The 21,633-nt window shown below is 41.3% G+C and overlaps 1 protein-coding gene across 7 annotated transcripts in view; it reads left to right on the top strand.

Annotated features, from left to right (window-relative positions):
• The first annotated feature begins 5,443 nt into the window (after nt 1–5,443).
• The window catches only part of msrb3 (methionine sulfoxide reductase B3), a 132,136-nt gene continuing 115,946 nt past the window's right edge, over nt 5,444–21,633 (top strand). For 2 of the 7 annotated variants that reach the window (XM_073059588.1, XM_073059585.1), the window contains exon 1: nt 5,444–5,577. In XM_073059588.1, the coding sequence (XP_072915689.1) occupies nt 5,496–5,577 (82 nt within the window). In that variant the 5' untranslated portion in view covers nt 5,444–5,495. The remainder of the gene's footprint in view (nt 5,578–21,633) is intronic. The other 5 variants (XM_073059589.1, XM_073059586.1, XM_073059584.1 and 2 more) reach the window with 4 other exon arrangements.

Raw genomic sequence — 21,633 nt, 5'->3', positions numbered from 1 at the left:
CAAGGTAGACTGTCAGGTCAAGAGTCCATTTATCATATTGGGAACAGTTCAATAGTCTCATAACAGCTGGATTGAGGCTGTCCTTGAACCTTTCAATCTTCTGTATCTTCTGTCTGTTGGGATCAGGGAGGACTGGATGAGGTCTTTGATGATGGTGGCTGCTTTACCAAGGCAGCAAGTAGTACAGACAGAGTCCACAGAAGGGAGGCTGGTTTCCATAATGTGTTCAGCCATCTCCACGAATCTCTGCCATTTCTTTTACAGGCAAAACAGTTGCCATATCAAGCCATGATGCACCCAAATAGGATGCTTTCAATGGTGCATCAATAAAAATTGGTAATGGCCAAAGGGAATATGCCAAATTTCTTTTAGTCTCATGAGGAAGTAGAGGTGCTGGTGAACTTTCTTGACTGTGGTGTCAATGTGGCTGTACCAGGATAGGCCATTGGTTATGTTCACTCCTAGGAATTTGAAGCTTTTAAACCACTCCACCTTTGTAGCTCTGATGCAAGTAGCATCATGTGCACCACCCTCCTTCTTTAAGTCAATGACCAGCCCTTTTGTTTTACTGGCATTGACTGTTAAGGCGTATTCTGGAAATACGCAATATAACAATTATTAATTTCAACAGCAAACATATCCAGATCTGAAGACTGGTTGCTGTTGAAATTAATATTTGGTATATTGCACATCTCCAGAATACATGCAATTTTTCGAATACCTGGATCTTCCCACCAACACATCCAAAATATTTGTTAATTACCATGATCTCTGAATCATATTCATGCAATGAGGGTGTTGATTGCATTCATGCATATGCAGACATCTCAGGTCAATTGGATAGTTGCTGGTCTGCAATGTACTCCAAAATGCAGCTGCAGGAAGACCATTGATCCGAGCTGCATTTTAAATTCAATCTACAGTCCATGTTACGATCTGAAGACTAGTTGCTGTTGAAATTAATATTTGCTATATACCCTAACTGCAGAATATGCTCTAACGTTGGTCATGTCATTCGGCTCTCTATCTCCTTCCTGTACTCTGTTGAGATATGATCCACCACAGTGTAGGTGGAATTAAAATGGAATCTGACCATGCAGATGGGAGTAGAGTAAGGGGCTAAGGATGCAGTCTTATGGATCACTAGTATTAAGGATAATCATGGCAGAGACATTGCAACCTATCCTATCTGATTGCAGTCTGTTGGCCAGAAAGTCAAATATCCAGTGGCAAAGACAGGTATTGAGTCCCAGGTCTAGGAAAACTACTGTTTTAAACTACATAAAAGGTATTTTTGTTATGGAGGGCAGATAATAAGTTTAATATCTCAATCTTCAGCAGTGAACAAGAGACTTTGATAAGGTAGGCATTGGGATGGTTGAAGTAAACATGATGTACACTATAAACTGAGTTGCATCATGAAATATTTCCTTTATTAGATGAACACCATGATTAAACAGAGAAATGTTACTATTTAAATGCTTTAACTGAAATACTTAAGATTTTGTTTTTAAATTGAGCCTTTACATGGATATATAGATCATGATCATTATTTATGCTATGGCAAATTGCATAGAAAATTACTATGCAAAATTACTCATTTCTTAATTCTAAAGTGTGAAAGAAGCAATGCTGCTACTGCAAATCTCATGCTGTATGTCAATGCGTGGTTCATGAAACAGAGTTGAAAAACAACTCATTTTAGTAGTGTTTGTCTTGGGCACAGAGAGGAAGTTTCACTTCACATGTGGGGCATTATAAGCAATTGCTGGGACACAATCCAGATGCAAAGATTCAGAATTAAATATTGCAGACCATAACATAGTTTGGAAAAAGAGAAAGAGAAGAAGTACATTATAGAATGAAAAGTTTTTTTCTTAAACAGACTTTTAGACAGAATTTTCTGCTTTGGATTAAATTAAAATGTGGGATCCTTTGGAAATCCATTGTTATGCTGGGCTGAAGAAAACTGCAAGAAGAAATCAATCATAAAACTTAATGGTCCTTAAAAGAGGCTTGGGAGCTCCCAAGATCAATAAAGTTAAAAGCAGTCAGGGGACTCCATTCAACGTATCTGTTTCATTCTTCCATAGTATTCTACGGTCTCACATTCATTCCCTGTGTCATGTAAAGGCATACAGTTCATCATTCTTTGATCACATAAGTATCATTACTTACCAATGAAGCAATCTGTCATGTAAAGACTAAAATACAATCTTGGCCACTCTATCTTGTTGTATTATCTGAATTAAGTTAATCAACAAAATTTGTTGATTGAAATACATAAATTAGGGCAATTCTTTATTGGGAATGTAATTTACATGTATTTTTCCTGCTAAAGTTCTTGTCATTCTTACCTACTAATTGAATCGTCCATTTATCAAAATTACTTTTGCGTTGCCGTTAGGGACAAAGCCACGGAGAAATTTGAAAACAAGGACGAATATTTAACGTAGGTGTTGGTCAGGCAAAAGCAAGCGTATGTAAACGAACACTGTGATCATGGTGAACTGATCAGGATGGATTGGGACAAACAGAAAAGGATTGTGGGAGAGCTCATTGGTAGAAAATGAGAGTGGGTTTTGTGGAAATTCCTTTCAAGTGTCAGAGATTATTCCTGTAACTTCACTGATTTATGGAGAATATATACACAGGGCTGAAAATGCACAAAAATGGTACACAGTGGAGATAGAAAATTCTTGGAGGGCAAATGCTAACAAGGAGAAATGATCATTTTGACCTTGAAAACAGGAAGCTGATTTAAGAAGTCTTATTAAGAAAAATTGAGAGGCCCATGCAAGGGACTACTGATAATTTTGTTACTATGAATTTTATAGGAGTGAGCACATAAAGAATTGAGTGATTATTTACTTTAAAATATTTAAATGTGTTAAATGTTGTTTAGTGTGTTTCTTCTAAACCATTAAAGATACAAAATCAAATGTGAATTAAGGTAAATGTTCAAAGTAAATTTATTACCAAAGTACGCACATATGTCACCATATACTACCTGAGATTAATTTTCCTATGGGCATTTACAGTAGTACAAGGAAATACAATAGAATCAATGAAAAATTACACACAAAGACAGACAAATAACCAATGGACAAACTGTGCAAATGCAAAGAAAAAAATAAATAGTTGAAAGTGAGTCCATAGATTGTGGAATCAGTTCAGTGTTGAAATGAGTGAAGTCATCCACCCTAGTTAAAGAGCCTACGAGCCAAACTGCTCCTGGCTCTGGTGGTGTGGGTCTATGTATCCTGTACCTCCTTCCCGATGGTAGCAACAAGAACTGAGCATGGCCTGGATGGTGGGGGTCCTTGATGATGGATGCCGCTTTCTTGTGAAGCTGCTCCTTATAGATATGCTGAATGATGGAGTATTTTTTTCCTGTGATGGACTGGGCTGTACACTACATTTTTTTTTGGAGGATTTTCCATGCATAGGCATTGATGTTCCCACACCAGGTGGTGATGCAGCCAGTCATTATACTCTCCATTGTGTATCTATAGAGGTCTGTCAAAGTTTTAGAATTTCAGAATTGTATTAAAGCAACCATGTGGAGCACAGATTTGCCATGTTGGGTGCAGTAAATAAAGACAAGCTTCCTCTAGTTACTGATTTTATCTCTCTCCCTGTCTCATAATGAACCTGATTGTTTACAAGTTTGCCATTGTGCTTCTTCCTTAATTAGGCTTTCAATCTTTTGCCCACTGCGTTAAAAAGACCATGTTTCCACCTCCATAATAAAGATGTCTCAGTTTCTCTGTTCAAAGTACATTTATTATCAGACTATGCATACTATATACAACCTTGAGATTTGTTTCCTTACAGGCAGCCACAAAACAGAGAAACCACATAGAACGCATTAAAAAAGGAAGACCATCAATCACTCAATGTGCACAGGGAAAAAAAACAAATCGTGCAAACAACAAAAACAAGCAAACAGCAAAATTCACCAAAGTGAGTCCACAGCCGTGAAGCTACTCATCACTGCCTCCAATCCAGGAGCCCATTAGTTGCAGGCCACAGCCTCAGTTCGGCATAGAGACGAGTAAACCTTGTGGAGCAGCAAGCTGACCAAGCTTGTCCCTCACTTGCAGCTCTATCACCCTGACCATTTCAACCCAGCTCGGTGCTTAAACCGTCCACACCTCGGGTCGTTCCTCGCTCTAGGAGATGGGCCCTGAAGCTTTGCTACACTCTCAGGCCCAAACCCCACCACTTCAATTCGATCCACGCCGCAGCCGTCCTGCACCTTCGAGACTTCAATTCACACCACAAAAATGCCAGGTGGTTCAAAAGCTCATTTCTGAAAGGGAAATCACAGGCTATTGATTGCAGTGACTGTTCACCAGAGAAGGTGTGATTAATGTAGTAGCTTGAAACTTTGTTACCACAGATTTTACCTATTCCAATACCCTTCTTGCAGTTCTCTCATCTTCTGCCAATGTGCCTGTTCAAAACTCAATCCTAATCCACAATGATCAATTTAACATTCTCCCTCTGCCCAGCTGAAGTTTCATTCTGAATCGTCGACAGGCCTTTTTCCCCCACAAATGTTGTCTGATCTGCTGAGATTCTTCAGCAGCTTGTTTCTTTGCACCAAGTTCCAACATCTGCAGTCTCGACTGTCTCATGTCTCTCTGTTCATAAACACATATTTGCTCTGAATTAACCAAAACTTCACCTTTGTCTTCAAATTGTTCCTTGTCCTTGTCCTCACTACTGTGAGCTGCTTTAGCTCCAAGACCCTCTGTTGCAACCCTCAAACTGTGGCTTTTTGTATCTCATTTGCCATTAGTGTTTATACCACTTGATATTCAAATTCTAACATATGGAAATTCCTCCTGGAACATGGACCTCCCTTCCTTCTAAAATTCCTGGATCAGACTTTAGTTCACTTGCCCAAATGGATCGTTTGGCTTCGAGTCAGTTTTTGTCCTGATCATCAAGTTTCATGGGACGTTAAATTACAAAGACAGTGTAATCTATTACATCATTTTCATTACACTATCTTTTAGAAGCATATTTTCCTGGGATCCGCTGCAATGCCTCAACACGGAACCTCAAGTCAGCCATTCCCGGAACCAGGAATTGTACTAAAAATATTCTCTTTTGTTTTGCCTGCATTTGGATTGAAAAGGCACGATAATTAGTGTAATTTAAAATTAAAAAGACACGTAAAAGCAGAAACAAAAAGACACCAGGTGGGTCAGAGGAGAACTTTAAACACACCTACAGCCTATTTGCTTGCATCAAAGTGAGGGAGGTCAGCTTAAATTATACCAAAGACTTTTCTTCAGCAAAATAGGACTAGCAAACTTTGTTCCCCCTCTCAGAGCACTTTAGCAAAAACCTTGGCAAATGAGAGGGATATTCACGGTGGCTTGTGGCCAATGGTCATATTTGGAGTTGTTGGGCAGAGGAATTTCCCACAGTGCTTCTCGATGGATTATCTAACCCACTGAGAAGCCGAGAGGTGGAATTCAATGAATCGGAGGGAGGCCGGTCGTCTTGATCCATTTGTCATTACTTTCCTGCTTTTGACCTTGTTTGCGCGACAGGCGCCAGGTAAGGGCCCCCGAGATAAACACTCAGAGCAAACGGATCTGCGCCGCGGAGTCGGGCGGCTCCTGCGCAGCGTTAGTGCGAGGGCTGCCCGGGTCTTCAAGAGATAAACAACACACATTCACACACACACACACACACAGAGGGGGAAAAAAAACGAGACGGCGTTTCAAGCGTGGGAATCAATTCTGCTGGCGGAATGATTTTTTTTTATTACAGGAAAAAGTTTTCTTCACTGTTACTTCTAACTTTCAGAGGGGTATTTGTGGCGTGTTTGCTCAGCGTGAGGAGTTGCAGCAGGCCCGGTACTGGAGCTGATGGGCTCCCCCCCCATCCCACACTGGCAGGAGCTCGGATGCTGCCACTACCCGGGCTCAGCTGCGCATGTTAGCCCGACCTGTAAAGGTTGCTTCACTGGCGTATTTAACAAAAAAATAAGCGACTGCAGGGGGAAAAAAAACCCTGCAGAACTGTTGCCCTTGAGCAGCTATTAACACTTATTTTTGCAGACCCCTTTGTGTCCGCACTTGCCTAAACCCAGACGTGAATTCTTGCCTTCATTAACACCAGACTTATCAGATAGATATTCCCGTTGGTTCAACGATGCCACCTCACTTATAAATGTCACACTGTTTAAATAATAATTGGGGTCAACGCTGACTTGCGGGCAAGAATTTTTTGACCCACCTTAAAAGCTTGGTTAGTACTCCTTAAATGCATGCATTTATAACTACGGTATATAAAGTTCCTTCTGTCTTAAGCATAAAAAAGTTTACAAGCTGCTGATATCGTTTTGGAATTATTAACGATTCTGGATTCTATGTTTAAGAATGTTGTGTGAGCTAACTAAAAAGGACGTGGAAATGTTGATAGTTACCACGGATGCACATCTGACACAGCAGTCCCAAATTACTTAAGCCTGTCTCTGCTCATGTACGATTACTTAACAGCATAATACCACCAAGAGAGTCTAAAGAGAGAGACCACACAGCTGGGCTGTTTAGTCCAACCTCAATTCAATTATTAATAAAAGGGTGCACCTGCGTTTTTAATTTACAAAGTTTAGTCTACTGTCAGTAATTTTATTTAAAAGATAATAGGCCTGTATTTTGCAGTCAGCATTGAAGCAACACTACTTGGCACTGATTTCTACGAAAGCTGCTTATAACATTTTGGCAAGCTCAGTGATGGGCATTTCTCTTTCTTATTGTTAATTTAATTATTTGCCAACAATAGGAGATCTCCAATGTCCAGCAACAATAATGTCATCAAGCAGGCAAAACAGCCAATTAATTGCATTTAAGATTTAAGCAAACCAGGAAGACCAAGCTGTTTTATCGCACTTTTGCTTTTAAAAGAACGTGCACTGGAGACCGTACTGGGCGGGATTTCCTAAAGGTAACCTGCAGGTTGAGTTTGCAGTAAGGAAGGCAAATCCAATGTTAGCATTCATTTTGAGAGAACTAGAATTTAAAAGCAATGATGTGATAACTGAGACTTTATAAGGCATTGGTCAGAACGCACTTGGACTGTGAACAACTTTGAGCCCCTTATTGAAGAAAGAACGTGCTGGCATTGGAGAGGGTCCAGAGGAGGTTCACGAGAATGATGCTGTTAATGAAAGGGTGAATGTATGATGAGTGTTTGATGTCACTGAGTCTGTACTTGCTGGAGTTTAGAAGAACGAGGGGGAGGATTTTCATGGAAACCTATTGAATATTGAATGGCCTAGAGGGAATGGATGTGGAGAGGATGTTTCCTATAGTGGGAGAAGTCAGGGACCACAGGGCATAGGTTGGCAAAAGAACATCCATTTAGAACAGAGAAGAGGAGGAATTTCTTTAGCCAGAGGGTGGTGAATCCGTGGCGTTGTTTGCCACAGATGACTATGGAGGCCAAGTGAGTTTAAAGGTGAGTTTGATAGGTTCTTGATTAGTAAGGGTTTTCAAAGGTTATGGGGAGAAGGCAGGAAAATGGGAAGGATAATAAATCAGCCATGATGGAGCACTCTCGATGAGTAGAATGGTCTAATTCTGCTCGTGTGTCTTGTGGTATTACAGACAATCATATAGGTGGAAACAGAAGTAGAAGTACGTGAACAAACTTTTTGAACATGTTGTGAACTTTTATCATGGAAAATATAACCTGACAAACCCACAAATATGAAGTTGGTTTTTCAGGCCCACAGAGTTCAATCTTTAATGACTAATAATTAGTACGTACTAGCACCTCTGTTTCACAAAGAGAATAATATATTAAAAAGCTCTTGTATGTTCATTTGACTTTAAAATAATTTTGCTATAATGAAAACTTCGGTGGAAGAGTTGGATATCGCTGAGAAATCTTTTGGATTTTCACATACAAGCAGCCTTGTTGAGAATCTAGAGTTGCAACACAGCAAACATTACAACCACAACAGCTGAGCTGTGATTACTTGGGTGTGATATTTCTCTATAAATATCTGTTTTAAGATCGGATATTTTGACATCTTTATGATAGCAGGCAAGTGGCAGGTATTTATCGTGCTCTTGATTTCTGCTTTGACAATTATGGAAGGACTTTATTATCAAGTCAAATTGTGCACAAATACGATGAGGTACAGATACAATGAAAAATGCAGCAGTATCTCAAACTTGTTGGTATAGGCAAGACAGAATATTTAAAGTGAAGAGAGAGGAGAAAGAAGTTGATGCAAAACAAAACATTTGTGCGAAAGAAGACAGAGATAGGCTCATAGTAGTGCAAGAGACGGTGCATAATGCTGTGTTGCAGAGTTAGGATTAGGTTGTGCGGATTTTCTCATGTTAGGGTTGTGTGGGTCTGTTCAAGAACCTGATGGTGGTAAGAAAGTAACAATTCCAGAACCAGACGGTGTGGGGCTTCAGGCTTCTGTGCAGGTGAGTCGTCCATCCAGGATCTCCGGCCTTTAACCACCACTTTTTCCTCATTGTGTTCATGTGGCCGGTTCAGTTGAGTTTCTGGTAAATGGTGCGTGCGTGGAGTTCGTCCACTGTCCCTGTGACTGTGTGGGTTGCTTTCCAGTGCTGTGCTGGATGTTTTGCTAAATTCCAATTTGTATGAAAATTTCCATCCCGGTGTGATTTAACACTGTGCAGTAGTACTGAGATCATTCTTCCACAGCTTGCTCCCAGTAGGACACCTCAATGGAGTGGGTCAATCTGATTCTTTCCCTTGTGTGCAGTACAGTGAGACTCTGTGCCAAAAATCACCCTTTAATTCATCAAATTTATTTGAAACTTTTTCAAAAGAAAATGAGGGGCCAGTGTCAATCTTGAGTGTACTTTAAAAAGAGAATACAAAATATTTTCTCCACTTTTAGTGGATTTTAAGCCCATTTATGATATTAAGAACATAGCAGGGGAACAAAATCCAGTGAACTTAGAAAACATTAGTAAATACACTTAGATCAGGAACATCATCAATGATCCTTACCACCCAGGCCATGCTCTTTTTTCACTGCTGCCATCAGGTAAAAGCTACAAGAGCCTCAGGTCTCCCACCACCAGGTTCAAGAACAGTTACTACCCCTCAACCATCAGGCTCTTGAACAAAAGGGAATAGCTGCACTCATCTGTTGAGATGTTCCCACAACCAAATATCTCACTTTAAGCACTGTTTATCTTGTTATCTTGTGCTGTTGTTATTTATTGCTATTTATTTATATTTGCACAGTTTGTTGTCTACTCACTGGTTGATCTTTCATTGATCCTGTTGTAGTGACTATTGTGTAGATTTGCTGACTGTGTGTGGCTAGGCATAGCTCAAGTACCATCTATAATTTTGCTGACGATACAACCATTGTTAGTAGAATCTCAGGTGGTGACGAGAGGGCGTTCAAGAGTGAGATATGCCAACTAGTGGAATGGTGCCACAGCAACAACCTGGCACTCAACGTCAGTAAGACGAAAGAGCTGATTGTGGACTTCAGGAAGGGTAAGATGAAGGAATACATACCAATCCTTATAGAGGGATCAGAAGTGGAGAGAGTGAGCAGCTTCAAGTTCCTGGGTGTCAAGATCTCTGAGGATCTAACCTGATCCCAATATATCGATGTAGTTATAAAGAAGGCAAGACAGCGGCTATACTTTTTTAGGAGTTTGAAGAGATTTGGCATGTCAACAAATGCACTCAAAAACTTCTATAGTTGTACCGTGGAGAACATTCTGACAGGCTGTATCACTGTCTGGTATGGAGGGGGTACTGCAAGGACCAAAAGAAGCTGCAGAAGGTTGTAGATCTAGTCAGCTCCATCTTGGGTACTAGCCTACAAAGTACTCAGGACATCTTATAGAATTTTTTTGACGACGTAACCAGTAGAGTGGATAGGGAGAGCCAGTGGATGTGGTATATTTGGATTTTCAAAAGGCTTTTGACAAGGTCCCACACAGAAGATTAGTGTGCAAACTTAAAGCACACGGTATTGGGGTTATGGTATTGATGTGGATAGAGAATTGGTTGGCAGACAGGAAGCAAAGAGTGGGAGTAAACGGGACCTTTTCAGAATGGCAGGCAGTGACTAGTGGGGTACCGCAAGGCTCAGTGCTGGGACCCCAGTTGTTTACAATATATATTAATGATTTAGACGAGGGAATTAAATGCAGCATCTCCAAGTTTGCGGATGACATGAAGCTGGGCGGCAGTATTAGCTGTGAGGAGGATGCTAAGAGGATGCAGGGTGACTTGGATAGGTTAGGTGAGTGGGCAAATTCATGGCAGATGCAATTTAATGTGGATAAATGTGAGGTTATCCACTTTGGTTGCAAGAACAGGAAAACAGATTATTATCTGAATGGTGGCCGATTAGGAAAAGGGGAGGTGCAACGAGACCTGGGTGTCATTGTACACCAGTCATTGAAGTTGGGCAAGCAGGTACAGCAGGCGGTGAAAAAGGCAAATGGTATGTTGGCATTCATAGCAAAAGGATTCAAGTACAGGATCAGGGAGTTTCTACTGCAGTTGTACAAGGCCTTGGTGAGACTGCACCTAGAGTATTGTGTGCAGTTTTGGTCCCCTAATCTGAGGAAAGACATTCTTGCCATAGAGGGAGTACAAAGAAGGTTCCCCAGATTGATTCCTGGGATGGCAGGACTTTCTTATGAAGAAAGACTGGATCAACTAGGCTTATACTCGCTGGAATTTAGAAGATTGAGGGGGGATCTTATTGAAACGTATAAAATTCTAAAGGGATTGGACAGGCTAGATGCAGGAAGATTGTTTCCGATGTTGGGGAAGTCCAGAACGAGGGGTCACAGTTTAAGGATAAAGGGGAAGCCTTTTAGGACCGAGATGAGGAAAAACTTCTTCACACAGAGAGTGGTGAATCTGTGGAATTCTCTGTCACGGGAAACAGTTGAGGCCGGTTCATTGGCTATATTTAAGAGGAAGTTAGATGTGACCCTTGTGGCTAAAGGGATCAGGGGGTATGGAGAGAAAGCAGGTTCAGGGTTCTGAGTTGGATGATCAGCCATGATCATACTGAATGGCGGTGCAGGCTTGAAGGGCCGAATAGCCTACTCCTGCACCTATTTTCTATGTTTCTATCTTCAAGGAGCAGGGTCTCAGAAAGGCAGCGTCCATTATTAAAGACTTCCAGCACCCTGGGCATGCCATTTTCTCACTGTAGCTGTCAGGTAGGAGGTACAGAAGCCTGAAGGCACACACTCAACGATTCAGGAACAGCTTCTTCCCCTCTGCCATACGATTCCTAAATGAGCATTGAATCTTTGGACACTACCTCACCTTTTTTTAATATACAGTATTTCTGTTTTTGTACGTTTTTAAAAAATCTAGTCAATATACGTAATTGATTTACTTGTTTATTTATTATTGTTTTTATTTTTTCTCTCTGCTAGATTATGTATTGCATTGAACTGCTGCTGCTATGTTAACAAATTTCACATCACATGCCGGTGATAATAAACCTGATTCTGATTCTATGCCCACAGGAAATAGAATCTCAGGATTGTATATGGTGACATATACAGTACATACTCTGATAATAAATTTTACTTTAACCTTAATTCCACATGCGGTGGATACCCAGTTTCTGCCTGTACTCTTTAGAAACTGAAGCAGTCCCTGCCTGTATGCAGCAAGATCTCGACAGCATTCAGGCTTGGGCTGTTTCATGGCAAATAACGCTGTAGTGCCAAACAGTGTCAGAGTCAACCCACCTAACCGTGACATTCACTGGCATTACAAGGGCAGCAGCATATGTTCTGCCCGTGCACTGTTTGTTGGTAAATTCCACTGAGCACAAGGCCCAGAGTATCCTGTACTACTTAGTAGGCTTTTTGCCGCAGATTTTGCAGAAGTAGTTGTGAAACTTGGATTTGCGAAAGGCTGGCCGGTTACGAGTCCAGAAGGATTATTGGCAAGACTGTAATTGAAAGGGCTGGGAGGAAAGCCACTTAAAGAGTGTTCTGCTTTTATTCAATGACTGATGCTGATGAATGGCCATGCCATACATTTGTTGAAGGAAAGTGTTGACCTTTCGGCCTATAAATTCTGTAAAATAGCAAAACATTTTTCTGGGCCCTACTATAGAATTTTATCAAAAGCCTGATCAAGTATTGTGAAGTTCTTGTGAGATTTCAAATTGCTTCCAGGACCTTTATATCTATTATGTATTTGCATGCAAAGCTACTTTGCCATGTGCAGTGGCATCCAATGACATTCGGTGAACCTTTTGACATTGAGGACCCAAAAACAGTTAGAGTCCTGGGGCAATCAAACCGACATTATCCTGGGGTTTCCAAATTGGAGTCTTCCTGATTTGAATGACCAATGTATGAATTTAGTGGCATAATGATAAGTATTACAACAAACAAATTGTTTTAGTAAAAAAAAAGAGGCAGTTTAAATGTCATAGCAAATTCCCTTACGCTAAAGAGAGTAAAAATCTTGTACTCTCCCCTAAAAGCTGGCTAAGCTCTGTTTTGAAAAATTTGAATGACCAATTTTGATTTTGGGATTCAGAATCAAGGTAGGTAAGTACATTTAAGATGTTGGTGAATCATGATGGAAACAGATTGTTGAAACAGAATTGCCAAAATAGATATTCAAGAGCCTGATTGCTTTATCTTTTTTTTGATCAAAATTTGACTTGTGTGGGAGCGAAATGTTGGATGTGAAAGGGTAATTACTGCTTTAAGGCTTTTACCTCTTTCAAGTTCAGTGTCAAATGGTTGACAGCTCGCTGGGTTGTAACATTGTTTGTAGAAACTTTCTGAATCAGTCTGGAGAAGCTGTTGGAGTAAACGATCACGTTTAATGGAGTCTTTGAGTGAGTTTATTTAATAATTCAAACAGCCATCAAACAGTAAGCTCTGATACTATCTGAGGTATCACTTTACGAAAGTCAGGATTAATCCCCGAGTTGCTTGCCATATAAAATGGGTTTCTCTTATAAAAAAATGTAAATATTGCTGAAGAAATACACTCTTATTTTGATTTACTCTGTTCCTTAGAAGAATAAATAAATGATAAATAGTGTTGCTCTGAAAGGAAAGGGAATTTGTTGTTGTCTGCAAGTTAGGTTTGACGCTCTTGGATGGTCAGGATCGACCATAGATGTTGCTTCCCAGCTGTTTAGGTACACAAGCCAGGACAGCATGATACGGAGAGCAAACTGTTGTCCATGTTACAGGTTTCCCCTGTGTTACATGCACAGCTTTTGAACCCAAAGGAATGGCAGTGACCGATACAGTCTGGCGCCAGCGGCATTGCAGGAGTTACCAGTCAGTGTTGTACACAATGTAGGACTGCCTTAGGGACTCCAGCTTGGTATTTCTCCTCGGGGTTTACTTCCAAAGCCTTCCCCATGAGCGGGTGTAGCTGCAAGGCAGCGGAGGTATGAGACCATGAGTTTTCCCTCCGGATGAGCTGCCAACCACTGTCGATGAATTCCATCTGCCTGAAGCGACTGTTTCTAAGGCAAAAGTAACCCACCTTTGTTCCTCCTCCTGTCAGTAGAAACGGTTCTGCTGGGTTTAGTAGCTAAGCCACATGAGAAGGCCAGGAGCTGGACTTGGGTGTCAGAGGCTATTCGAGAAGCACGCCATTGGGATCATTTAGCATTGTCGCAAGTGAGAGTTTCTCCCCACTACCACCCCATGCTCTGTCAGCTACAACAATCTTAAGGAACCAAGTTTATAGCAAAAGAACAACAATGACATTTGGTATTTCTTGTCCTTTGACTACAGCTTACCAGTTCTGAACTGCTGTCCTGTTGACGACTGGAAATTTGCTTTGTAATGAGAAGGAATTCCTGGAATAATTTCACTACATATGATTCATATTGGGTGGGCCAGGTTACACCTACATCACAACTGGAACTGCCATGCCCTGTCTAGTTCTGCTGTAGGATTTTCACCAGAAGAACAATGGTAAATTAAAAGTGCTTCTTAGTGATTTTGGTGGTGGAAGCGCTATTGAAGACTTATGTCTACTTGCTGAAATAGAGCCGATGATAATTCCAGTGATATTCGGCTAGAAGAATAGGCAAGACGCAGAAGTCATACAGACCTAATACAGCCAAATGGTTTAGTGTAGTATGACAAAGGGTTTGACCATGAATATGATAGGCCAAAAGGCCTGCAAATTTGCTGTAAATCTCCATTACTTTATTTATTTGTTCTTCAGTAAGTTTTAGTGTAAAGCAGATGTGTACAAGACCAGATTATATAGAACTGAATGAATATAGTTATTTCAGATAGATTCACTGTTTTCTTAAAAGACAGCTGAGGTTGAGCTATAAGTATAAGACCAGAAGATATAGGAGCAGAATTAGGCCATTCAGCCCATCGAGTGCTCCGCCATTTCATCATGGCTGATTTATTATCGCTCTTAACCCCGTTCTCCTGCCTTTTCCCTGTAACCTTTGAACACCCTTACTAATGAAGAACCTATCAACCACTCCTGATTTTCCCAATCTATTTGAATATTGAAATCACCCATGACTATTTTAACATCGCCCTTATTACATGCCTTTTCTATCTGCTGTGTAATTTATATCCTGCATCCTAGCTACTGTTTGGGAGCCTGTATATAACTCCCACCAGGATTTCTTTACCCTTGTAGTTTCTTAACTCTATCCACAAGGATTCTACATATTCTGATCCCATGTCACCTCTTTCTAAGAATCTGATTTCATTTTTTAACCAACAGAGCTAACTCACCCCCTCTGCCTACTTGCTTGTCCTTTTGATACAAGGTATGTCCTTGGATGTTAAGTTCCCAACTATGATCTTCTTTCAGCCATGACTCAGTGATGCCCACAATATGATAGCTGCCAATGTCTAACTGTGCTACAAGGTCATCTACCTTATTCCGTATATTGCGTATTCATATATTACACCTTCAGCCCTGTGTTCATTACCCTTGCTGATTTTGCCCCATGTTATACTTCCCACAGACTGGAATTTCCAGAGACTCACCACACAGTGCATCAACTTGCATACCAATTGCCCCATTCTCAGCCCCTCCCACTTTGGTTCCCATACGCCTGCCAGGTTAGTTTAAACCCTTCCCAACAGCTCTGCTAAACCTACCCACAAAGGTATTGGTTCACCTCAGGTGCAGGTGCAACCCATCTTTTCTGTTATAGGCTGTACCTTCCCTGGAAGAAATCCCAATGATCCTGAAATCTGAAACCTTGCTCCCTGCACCACTCCCTCAGCCACTCATTCATTTGTACTACTAGCCTGTTCCTGCCCTGACTAGTACGTGGTACTGGGAGTAATCGGAGATTACCACCTTGGAGGTCCTGCTCTTTAGCCTCTTTCTTAACCCCCTATCCAAGTGGTTAAGGCGTTCGTCTAGTGATCTGAGGGTCGCTAGTTCAAGCCTCAGCTAAGGCAAGCGTGTTGTGTCCTTGAGCAAGGCACTTAACCACACATTGCTCTGCGACGACACTGGTGCCAAGCTGTATCAGCCCTTGCCCTTCCCTTGGACAACGTTGGTGGCGTGGAGAGGGGAGACTTGCAGCATGGGCAACTGCCGGTCTTCCATACAACCCTGCCCAGGCCTGCGCCCTGGAAACTTTCCAAGGAGCAAGTCCATAGTCTCTGGAGACTAACGGATGCTTATGTTCACTGTGTGAAAGTCTTCTTTCCCCTTTTTTTAACAATGTCAATGGAACCAATGTGCACCACGACATCTCTCTGCTCACCCTCCCTCTTGAGAATCTTCTGCAGCCGCTCTGAGACATCCTGGACCCTAGCACCTGCGAGGCAACACACCATTTTGTCTTCTCTTTCTCGGCCACAGAATCTGCTGGCCTTGCCCCTAACTTTCGAGTCTCCTGTCGTTATTGCTGTGCCTGTCTTTACCCTTCCCTGCTGAGCTTCAGAACTGGCCGAAATGCCACAGGCCTGGCAGCTGTTGCTGTGCCCTGACGTGCTACTGTGCAATGCCATGACCTTTATTTAGTGCTATACGGATTATCTGATGATTATCAAATTACTCTTGCAGGAGTTTGCTGCCTGCAAGTTGGCAGCAACATTTTCTACATTTAAGGCTTAAGCTGCTTTTGGAAAAGCATTTTAGAAATGAATCTTTTCTGAATAATTTTGAGATGTTTCTGAATGGTGGTGAATATTGGTAGCTCTGGTTGAGGTGTTTGATGTCGTGGTGTTCACTCAGCTTGGGAACTAGCTTGCAGATATTTCATCCTCAGTGCGCAGTTGGTGTTTCTCTCTGGGAATGTTGGTGTTTATATAGGCCCCCTGCCAATATAAAAGTGAGCACTCCCAGAGAGAAACAGCAACAAGTTTTTCAATATTGCACTATTTTAGATTTAAAGCTGTGAGGACATAACAAGAATCATCTTCCTTTTGTGACCTGTCCTTGTGATTTTATTTTCAATTAAACATTGCTTCAATAGTGAACTGATCTGTTAATCCATTCAGTCTCATCTACCAATCATTTATTAGGCACTTGCGTCAACTGAACAGACAGCAGCAGAACAGAGTAATTATTTATGGCTGTGTAACATACACTGCACATTCAAGTCTCCTGCCTGGAGAATGGTTCGAGATTATAGGTGTGCAGAGAAATAGAGGTAAAATTTGTATAGCCTGATGAAATACATATCAAAATTTTGGCAGATAACTTTCAAATTCTTTGAACCTTCTGGTAGATGTGCTGATAGACATCTTTCAGTCGGACTGGTGAGTTTAATATCCATAAATGTAGGATCTCAACCTGAAACAGTGACAGTCCATTCCCTTGCACAGTGTGGGCCATTCAGCCCATGATGTTGTGCCGATCTTTTAAACTGCACTAAAATCAAAATACCCCTTTCCTGCTATATACCCCTCCATTTTTCTCTATCCATGTACCCAAGAGTTCCGTAACGTATCTGCCTCTATCGCTACCCCTGGTCCACACACCCACCACTCTCTGTAAAGAAACATACCTCTATTCTTTCCTTGTGTGTTGCTCAGATTTCCAGCATCTGCAGATTTTCTCTTGTTTCTCTATTCTTTCCCTATACTCTACTTTAATAGGGATAAAGAAACTTACCCCCTATACTTTCTTCCAATCATCTTAAAGTTATGCACCCTTGTGTTAGTCCCCTCATAAAATTGTTGAAGACTCTCACAAAACTATAGTGTATTGCAGATCTCCTCTCAAGGAGTCAGTGGATGTTGCTTATTGGGATTTTCAGAAGGCTTTTGACAAGGTGTCGCACATGAGGCTGCTTAACAAGAAAGCCCATGGTATTACAAGAAAGATACTAGCAAGCACAGAAGACTGGCAGGAGGTAAAGAGTGGGAATAAAGGGGGCCTTTTCTGATTGGCTGCTGGTGACGAGTAGTGTTCTGCAGAGGTCAGTGTTGGATCTGCTTCATTTCATGTTATACAGCGCGTCAGTGAGTTTGATGATAGAATTGCTGACATTGTGTCACGTTTGCAGATGATATGAAGATCGATGGAGGGCAGATAGTGCTGAAGCAGCAGGGTGTCTGCAGAAAGACTTAGACATTGGGAGATTGTGCAAAGAAGTGGCAGATAGAATACAGTGTTGGGAAGTGTATGGTCATACACTTCGATAGAAGGAATAAAGGCATAGACAATTTTCTAAGTGGGGAGAAAATTCTAAAACAGAGGTGCAAAGGGACTTGGGAGTCCTTGTGCAGGATTCCCTAAAGGTTAACTTGCAGGTTGAATCAGTGGTAAGGAAGGCAAATGTAATGTTAACATTCATTTTGAGAGGTTCAAAAACAAGGATGTAATGCAGAGGCTTCATAAGGTATTGTTCAGACTACACTTGGAGTATGGTGAACAGATATGGGCCCTTTATCTAAGAAAAGATGTATTGGCATTGGAGAGGATCCAGAGGAGGGTCAAGGAAATGATATTGGGAATAAAAGGGTTTACATATGAGAACTGTTTGGTGGCTCTGGGACTGTACTCACTGGAAGACTGAAGGGATTTCATTGAAACCTATTGAATATTGAAAGGCCGACATTGAGTGAATGTGGAGAGGATGTTTCCTATAGTGTGGGAGTGTAGGACCATAGGGCACAGCCTCAGAGTAGAGGGACATCAATTTAGAATGGAGATGAGTAGTAATCTCTTTAGCCAATGGATAGTGAATCTGTAGGACTGAGTGCCACAGGTGGCTGTGGAGGCCAAGTCATTGGGTATATTTAAAGCAGAGGTTGATAGGCTCTTGATTAGTCAGGATGTTAAAGGTTGTGGGGAGAAGGCAGGAGAACGGGGTTAAGAGGGTTAATTAATCAGCCATAATGGAATGGTGGAGCAGTCTAGATGGGCTGAATGGTCAACTTCTGCTCCTATATCTCATGGCCTTTTGTGGAAAAAGTTTGTTTTAGCACAGTTCTGAGGCATGGGTGGCATGAGGGTGAGGAGATTGGGGGCATCATTCAGTCTGGATGTCGGTATTAGGTGCCAATAGGGTACAGAAAAGATTCACAGGAATGCTGCTGGGACAAAAGGGCTACAGTTATAAGGAGAGATGGATAGGTTGGGACTGTTTTCCTTTGAGCGAGGAAAGGTGATTTTATAAAATCATGAGGGGAGTAGATAGTAATACTCAAAACTAGGGAGCATTGTTTAAAATGAGAGGGGGGAAAGAATCTGCTGCCAAACAGATAGAATATTTGCTGCTGCCCTTGAAATGCCATTGAATGTCACGGTTAGGTGGTTTGACTCACTGATAAAAGATGGCCACTGTTTGGTACTACAGCATTATTTGCCATGAAGCAGCCCAGGCCTGAATACAGTCGAGGTCTGTCTGCATGCAGCCACGGAACGGACTGCTTCAGTTTCTGAACAACGCAAGTAGAAACTGGGTGTCTGCCGCATGTGAAATTAGGGTGTTCCAAATGCAAGTGTATTTACTAATACTTCTCAGTCCACTGGATTTTGTTCCCCCTCCCATGTCCTTAATGTGCTGCTTCTGTTTATGATTCTATTAAAGAGAAAGGCTTAGAGAATTTGTAACAAGTCTGATGACAACTCTTATGGTTTAAGATGGCGCTGGTGAAGCACAGCGACAACTTGCTGGCAATGGACAAAGCTATTAACTACTGTGAAGTTTTGACCAATTTACGTGCCAGGCTGAATTGGAAAGGTCAGGTGTGGACTGAATCAAGGCACCGAGTCCTGGGCTTGAGATCATATCGAAGCTGCAGGGCCCGTGTCTAAGAGGAAGTGTGGACCCGCTGTTTGGCTGATATAAGCACCAGGCCGGATTGAAATTGTCAGGATGTCATGGCTGGAGGCAGTCAATGGGCCAGTAATTAGCTTGCTGCTCTGAAAGATTTGCTCATCTCTGCAATGAACCGAGGCTGTGGCTACAATTAACATGCTCTTGGATCAGCTGCAGTGATGACTGACTTTGTGGCTGTGGACTCACTTTTGTGAGCTTCAGTTCTGAATACAGCACAAGTTGTTCTTTTTCCTGCACGTTCGGTGTTTGGCGGTCTTTTTTTTAATCAGTTCCATTAGATTTCTTTGTTTTGTGGCTGCCTGCAAAGAAACAAATCTGTAGGTTGTATATAGTACACATACTTGGGTAATAAATGTACTTTGAACTTTAATGGCATAATTAAAGGGAAATAGGCACGTTCTGGTAAACATTTCAAAGGCAATGTTGCAAGTGTAACTAAGCTTGGAAATGAAATATTCCAGAATATTTCTCTTTTTCAGAAGAGAGGTGAAATGAAAAAAGGAAGAAAGTAGCCTTTAGGTTAAAGATGTGATGAAGACAGCAGAGTAGAGAGATCCAATCTCGGATGATAAAGAAGTAGAATCAGTCTGAGTGGAACTAAGAATCAGTTAAAGAGGTTTGTATGTAGGGCTCCAAACAGCAGAGAGAAATGCATGAGAAATCTATACGAGGGGTGATTGATAAGTTCGTGGCCTAAGGTAGAAGGAGTCAATTTTAGAAAACCTAGCACATTTATTTTTCAACATAGTCCCCTCCTACATTTACACACTTAGTCCAGCGGTCGTGGAGCATACGGATCCCTTCTTTGTAGAAGTTGGCATCTGGGACCTCCAGAAGTGGTCCACAGCATGGGGTGATTGATAAGTTTGTGGCCTAAGGTAGAAGGAGATGAGTTACTAACTTAAAACTTTCTGCATTTTCACTCAAAGAGTTGAACTGCACATGCATGTAACGAGAGCTGTATAACTCATCTCCTTCTACCTTAGGCCATGAACTTATCAATCATTCCTGCTGTGGACCACCAGGAGGTCCAAGACACTCGTTAAATGCACGTTAGCTCTTTGAGTGATGATGCAGAAAGTTTGAAGTTAATAACTCATCTCCTTCTACCTTAGGCCACAAACTTATCAATCACCCCTACTGTGGACCACTTCTACAAAGAAGGGATCCGTATGCTCCACAACCGCTGGACTAAGTGTGTAAATGTAGGAGGGGACTATGTTGAAAAATAAATGTGCTAGGTTTTCTAAAATTGACTCCTTCTACCTTAGGCCATGAACTTATCAATCACCCCTCATATAATGAGGTTAAAACAGTGTTCAAAGGGAAATACAAATTGGGTAAAGATTGTTGTAACATGAACGAAGACACTGGAGAGACACTGAAGCTCGTGGGTATAGAAGTGTTTTATTTAACAAGAACGAGCAGCAGGCATCATATTGAGAGCCTTTTGGAGGAAGAAGCCTGTTTGATCCAATATCACATGACATTTCATATGCTAAAGAGCAAAGGACAATTCTATAGTTACAATGTATCTACAATGCTCCCTTTGAATTACATATAATTTTCACCCCTCCTTCCTTTGCACCCAAACTCCAGCCACACAAAATGAATGTTTAGCAGCATTGTCTAGTTTTCAACTAACTGGTGTGTGTGACAGCTTCAGGAAGCTATTCTCCGGGGCTGCATTTTAAATTTAGTCTACAATCCATGTTCAGCTCTGAAGTTTGGTGGCCGAAGTTAGTTGCTGAAGTTAATATTTTGTTATATGACCTAAGTCCAGAATACTCCCTAACATAGATTGTGCAAAAATAGTAGCTGTAGTGTCTGTAGCAAGGATATGATTATTTCTGTTTTGCACTATTTTTAATCTAGCTATTTACGTGGACTATATATAATTTACTCTAATTGGATTTATTTTCTTTTTATATTATCATGTAGTGGCATTGCATTGCTTCTGCTGAGTTAACAAATTTCATGACACATTCTGGTGATAATAAACCTAGATTCTGATTGGTGATTTTATGGAAAATTGAATTTTGAAAGTTGAATTTCCAGATCGCAGAAAAGATTTGCAGGTTTAACCTGTGTGATGGAGCAGACTCATGAAGCATGTGGCTGTACTGGGTTCTGTATCTTATAATTATCTTCCTTCTTCTCTATATTTCTCTTCTCTCTATAAAAGTAATATGATGCACTACCTTTGGTAAATTGACAGCTGTGTGCCACTACATCTTTCTTCCCAAATTTCTTAACATCGCGATTTTTTTCTTAGTCTATCTCTTCGACCAACCTTTTGGTCACCTGTTCCAACAGGCTGGAAATTGCTGAAAACT

The sequence above is a fragment of the Hemitrygon akajei genome, chromosome 10, assembly GCF_048418815.1.
Source record: "Hemitrygon akajei chromosome 10, sHemAka1.3, whole genome shotgun sequence".
Classification (NCBI taxonomy): domain Eukaryota; kingdom Metazoa; phylum Chordata; class Chondrichthyes; order Myliobatiformes; family Dasyatidae; genus Hemitrygon; species Hemitrygon akajei.
This window is presented reverse-complemented; position numbering and strand designations above follow the sequence as displayed.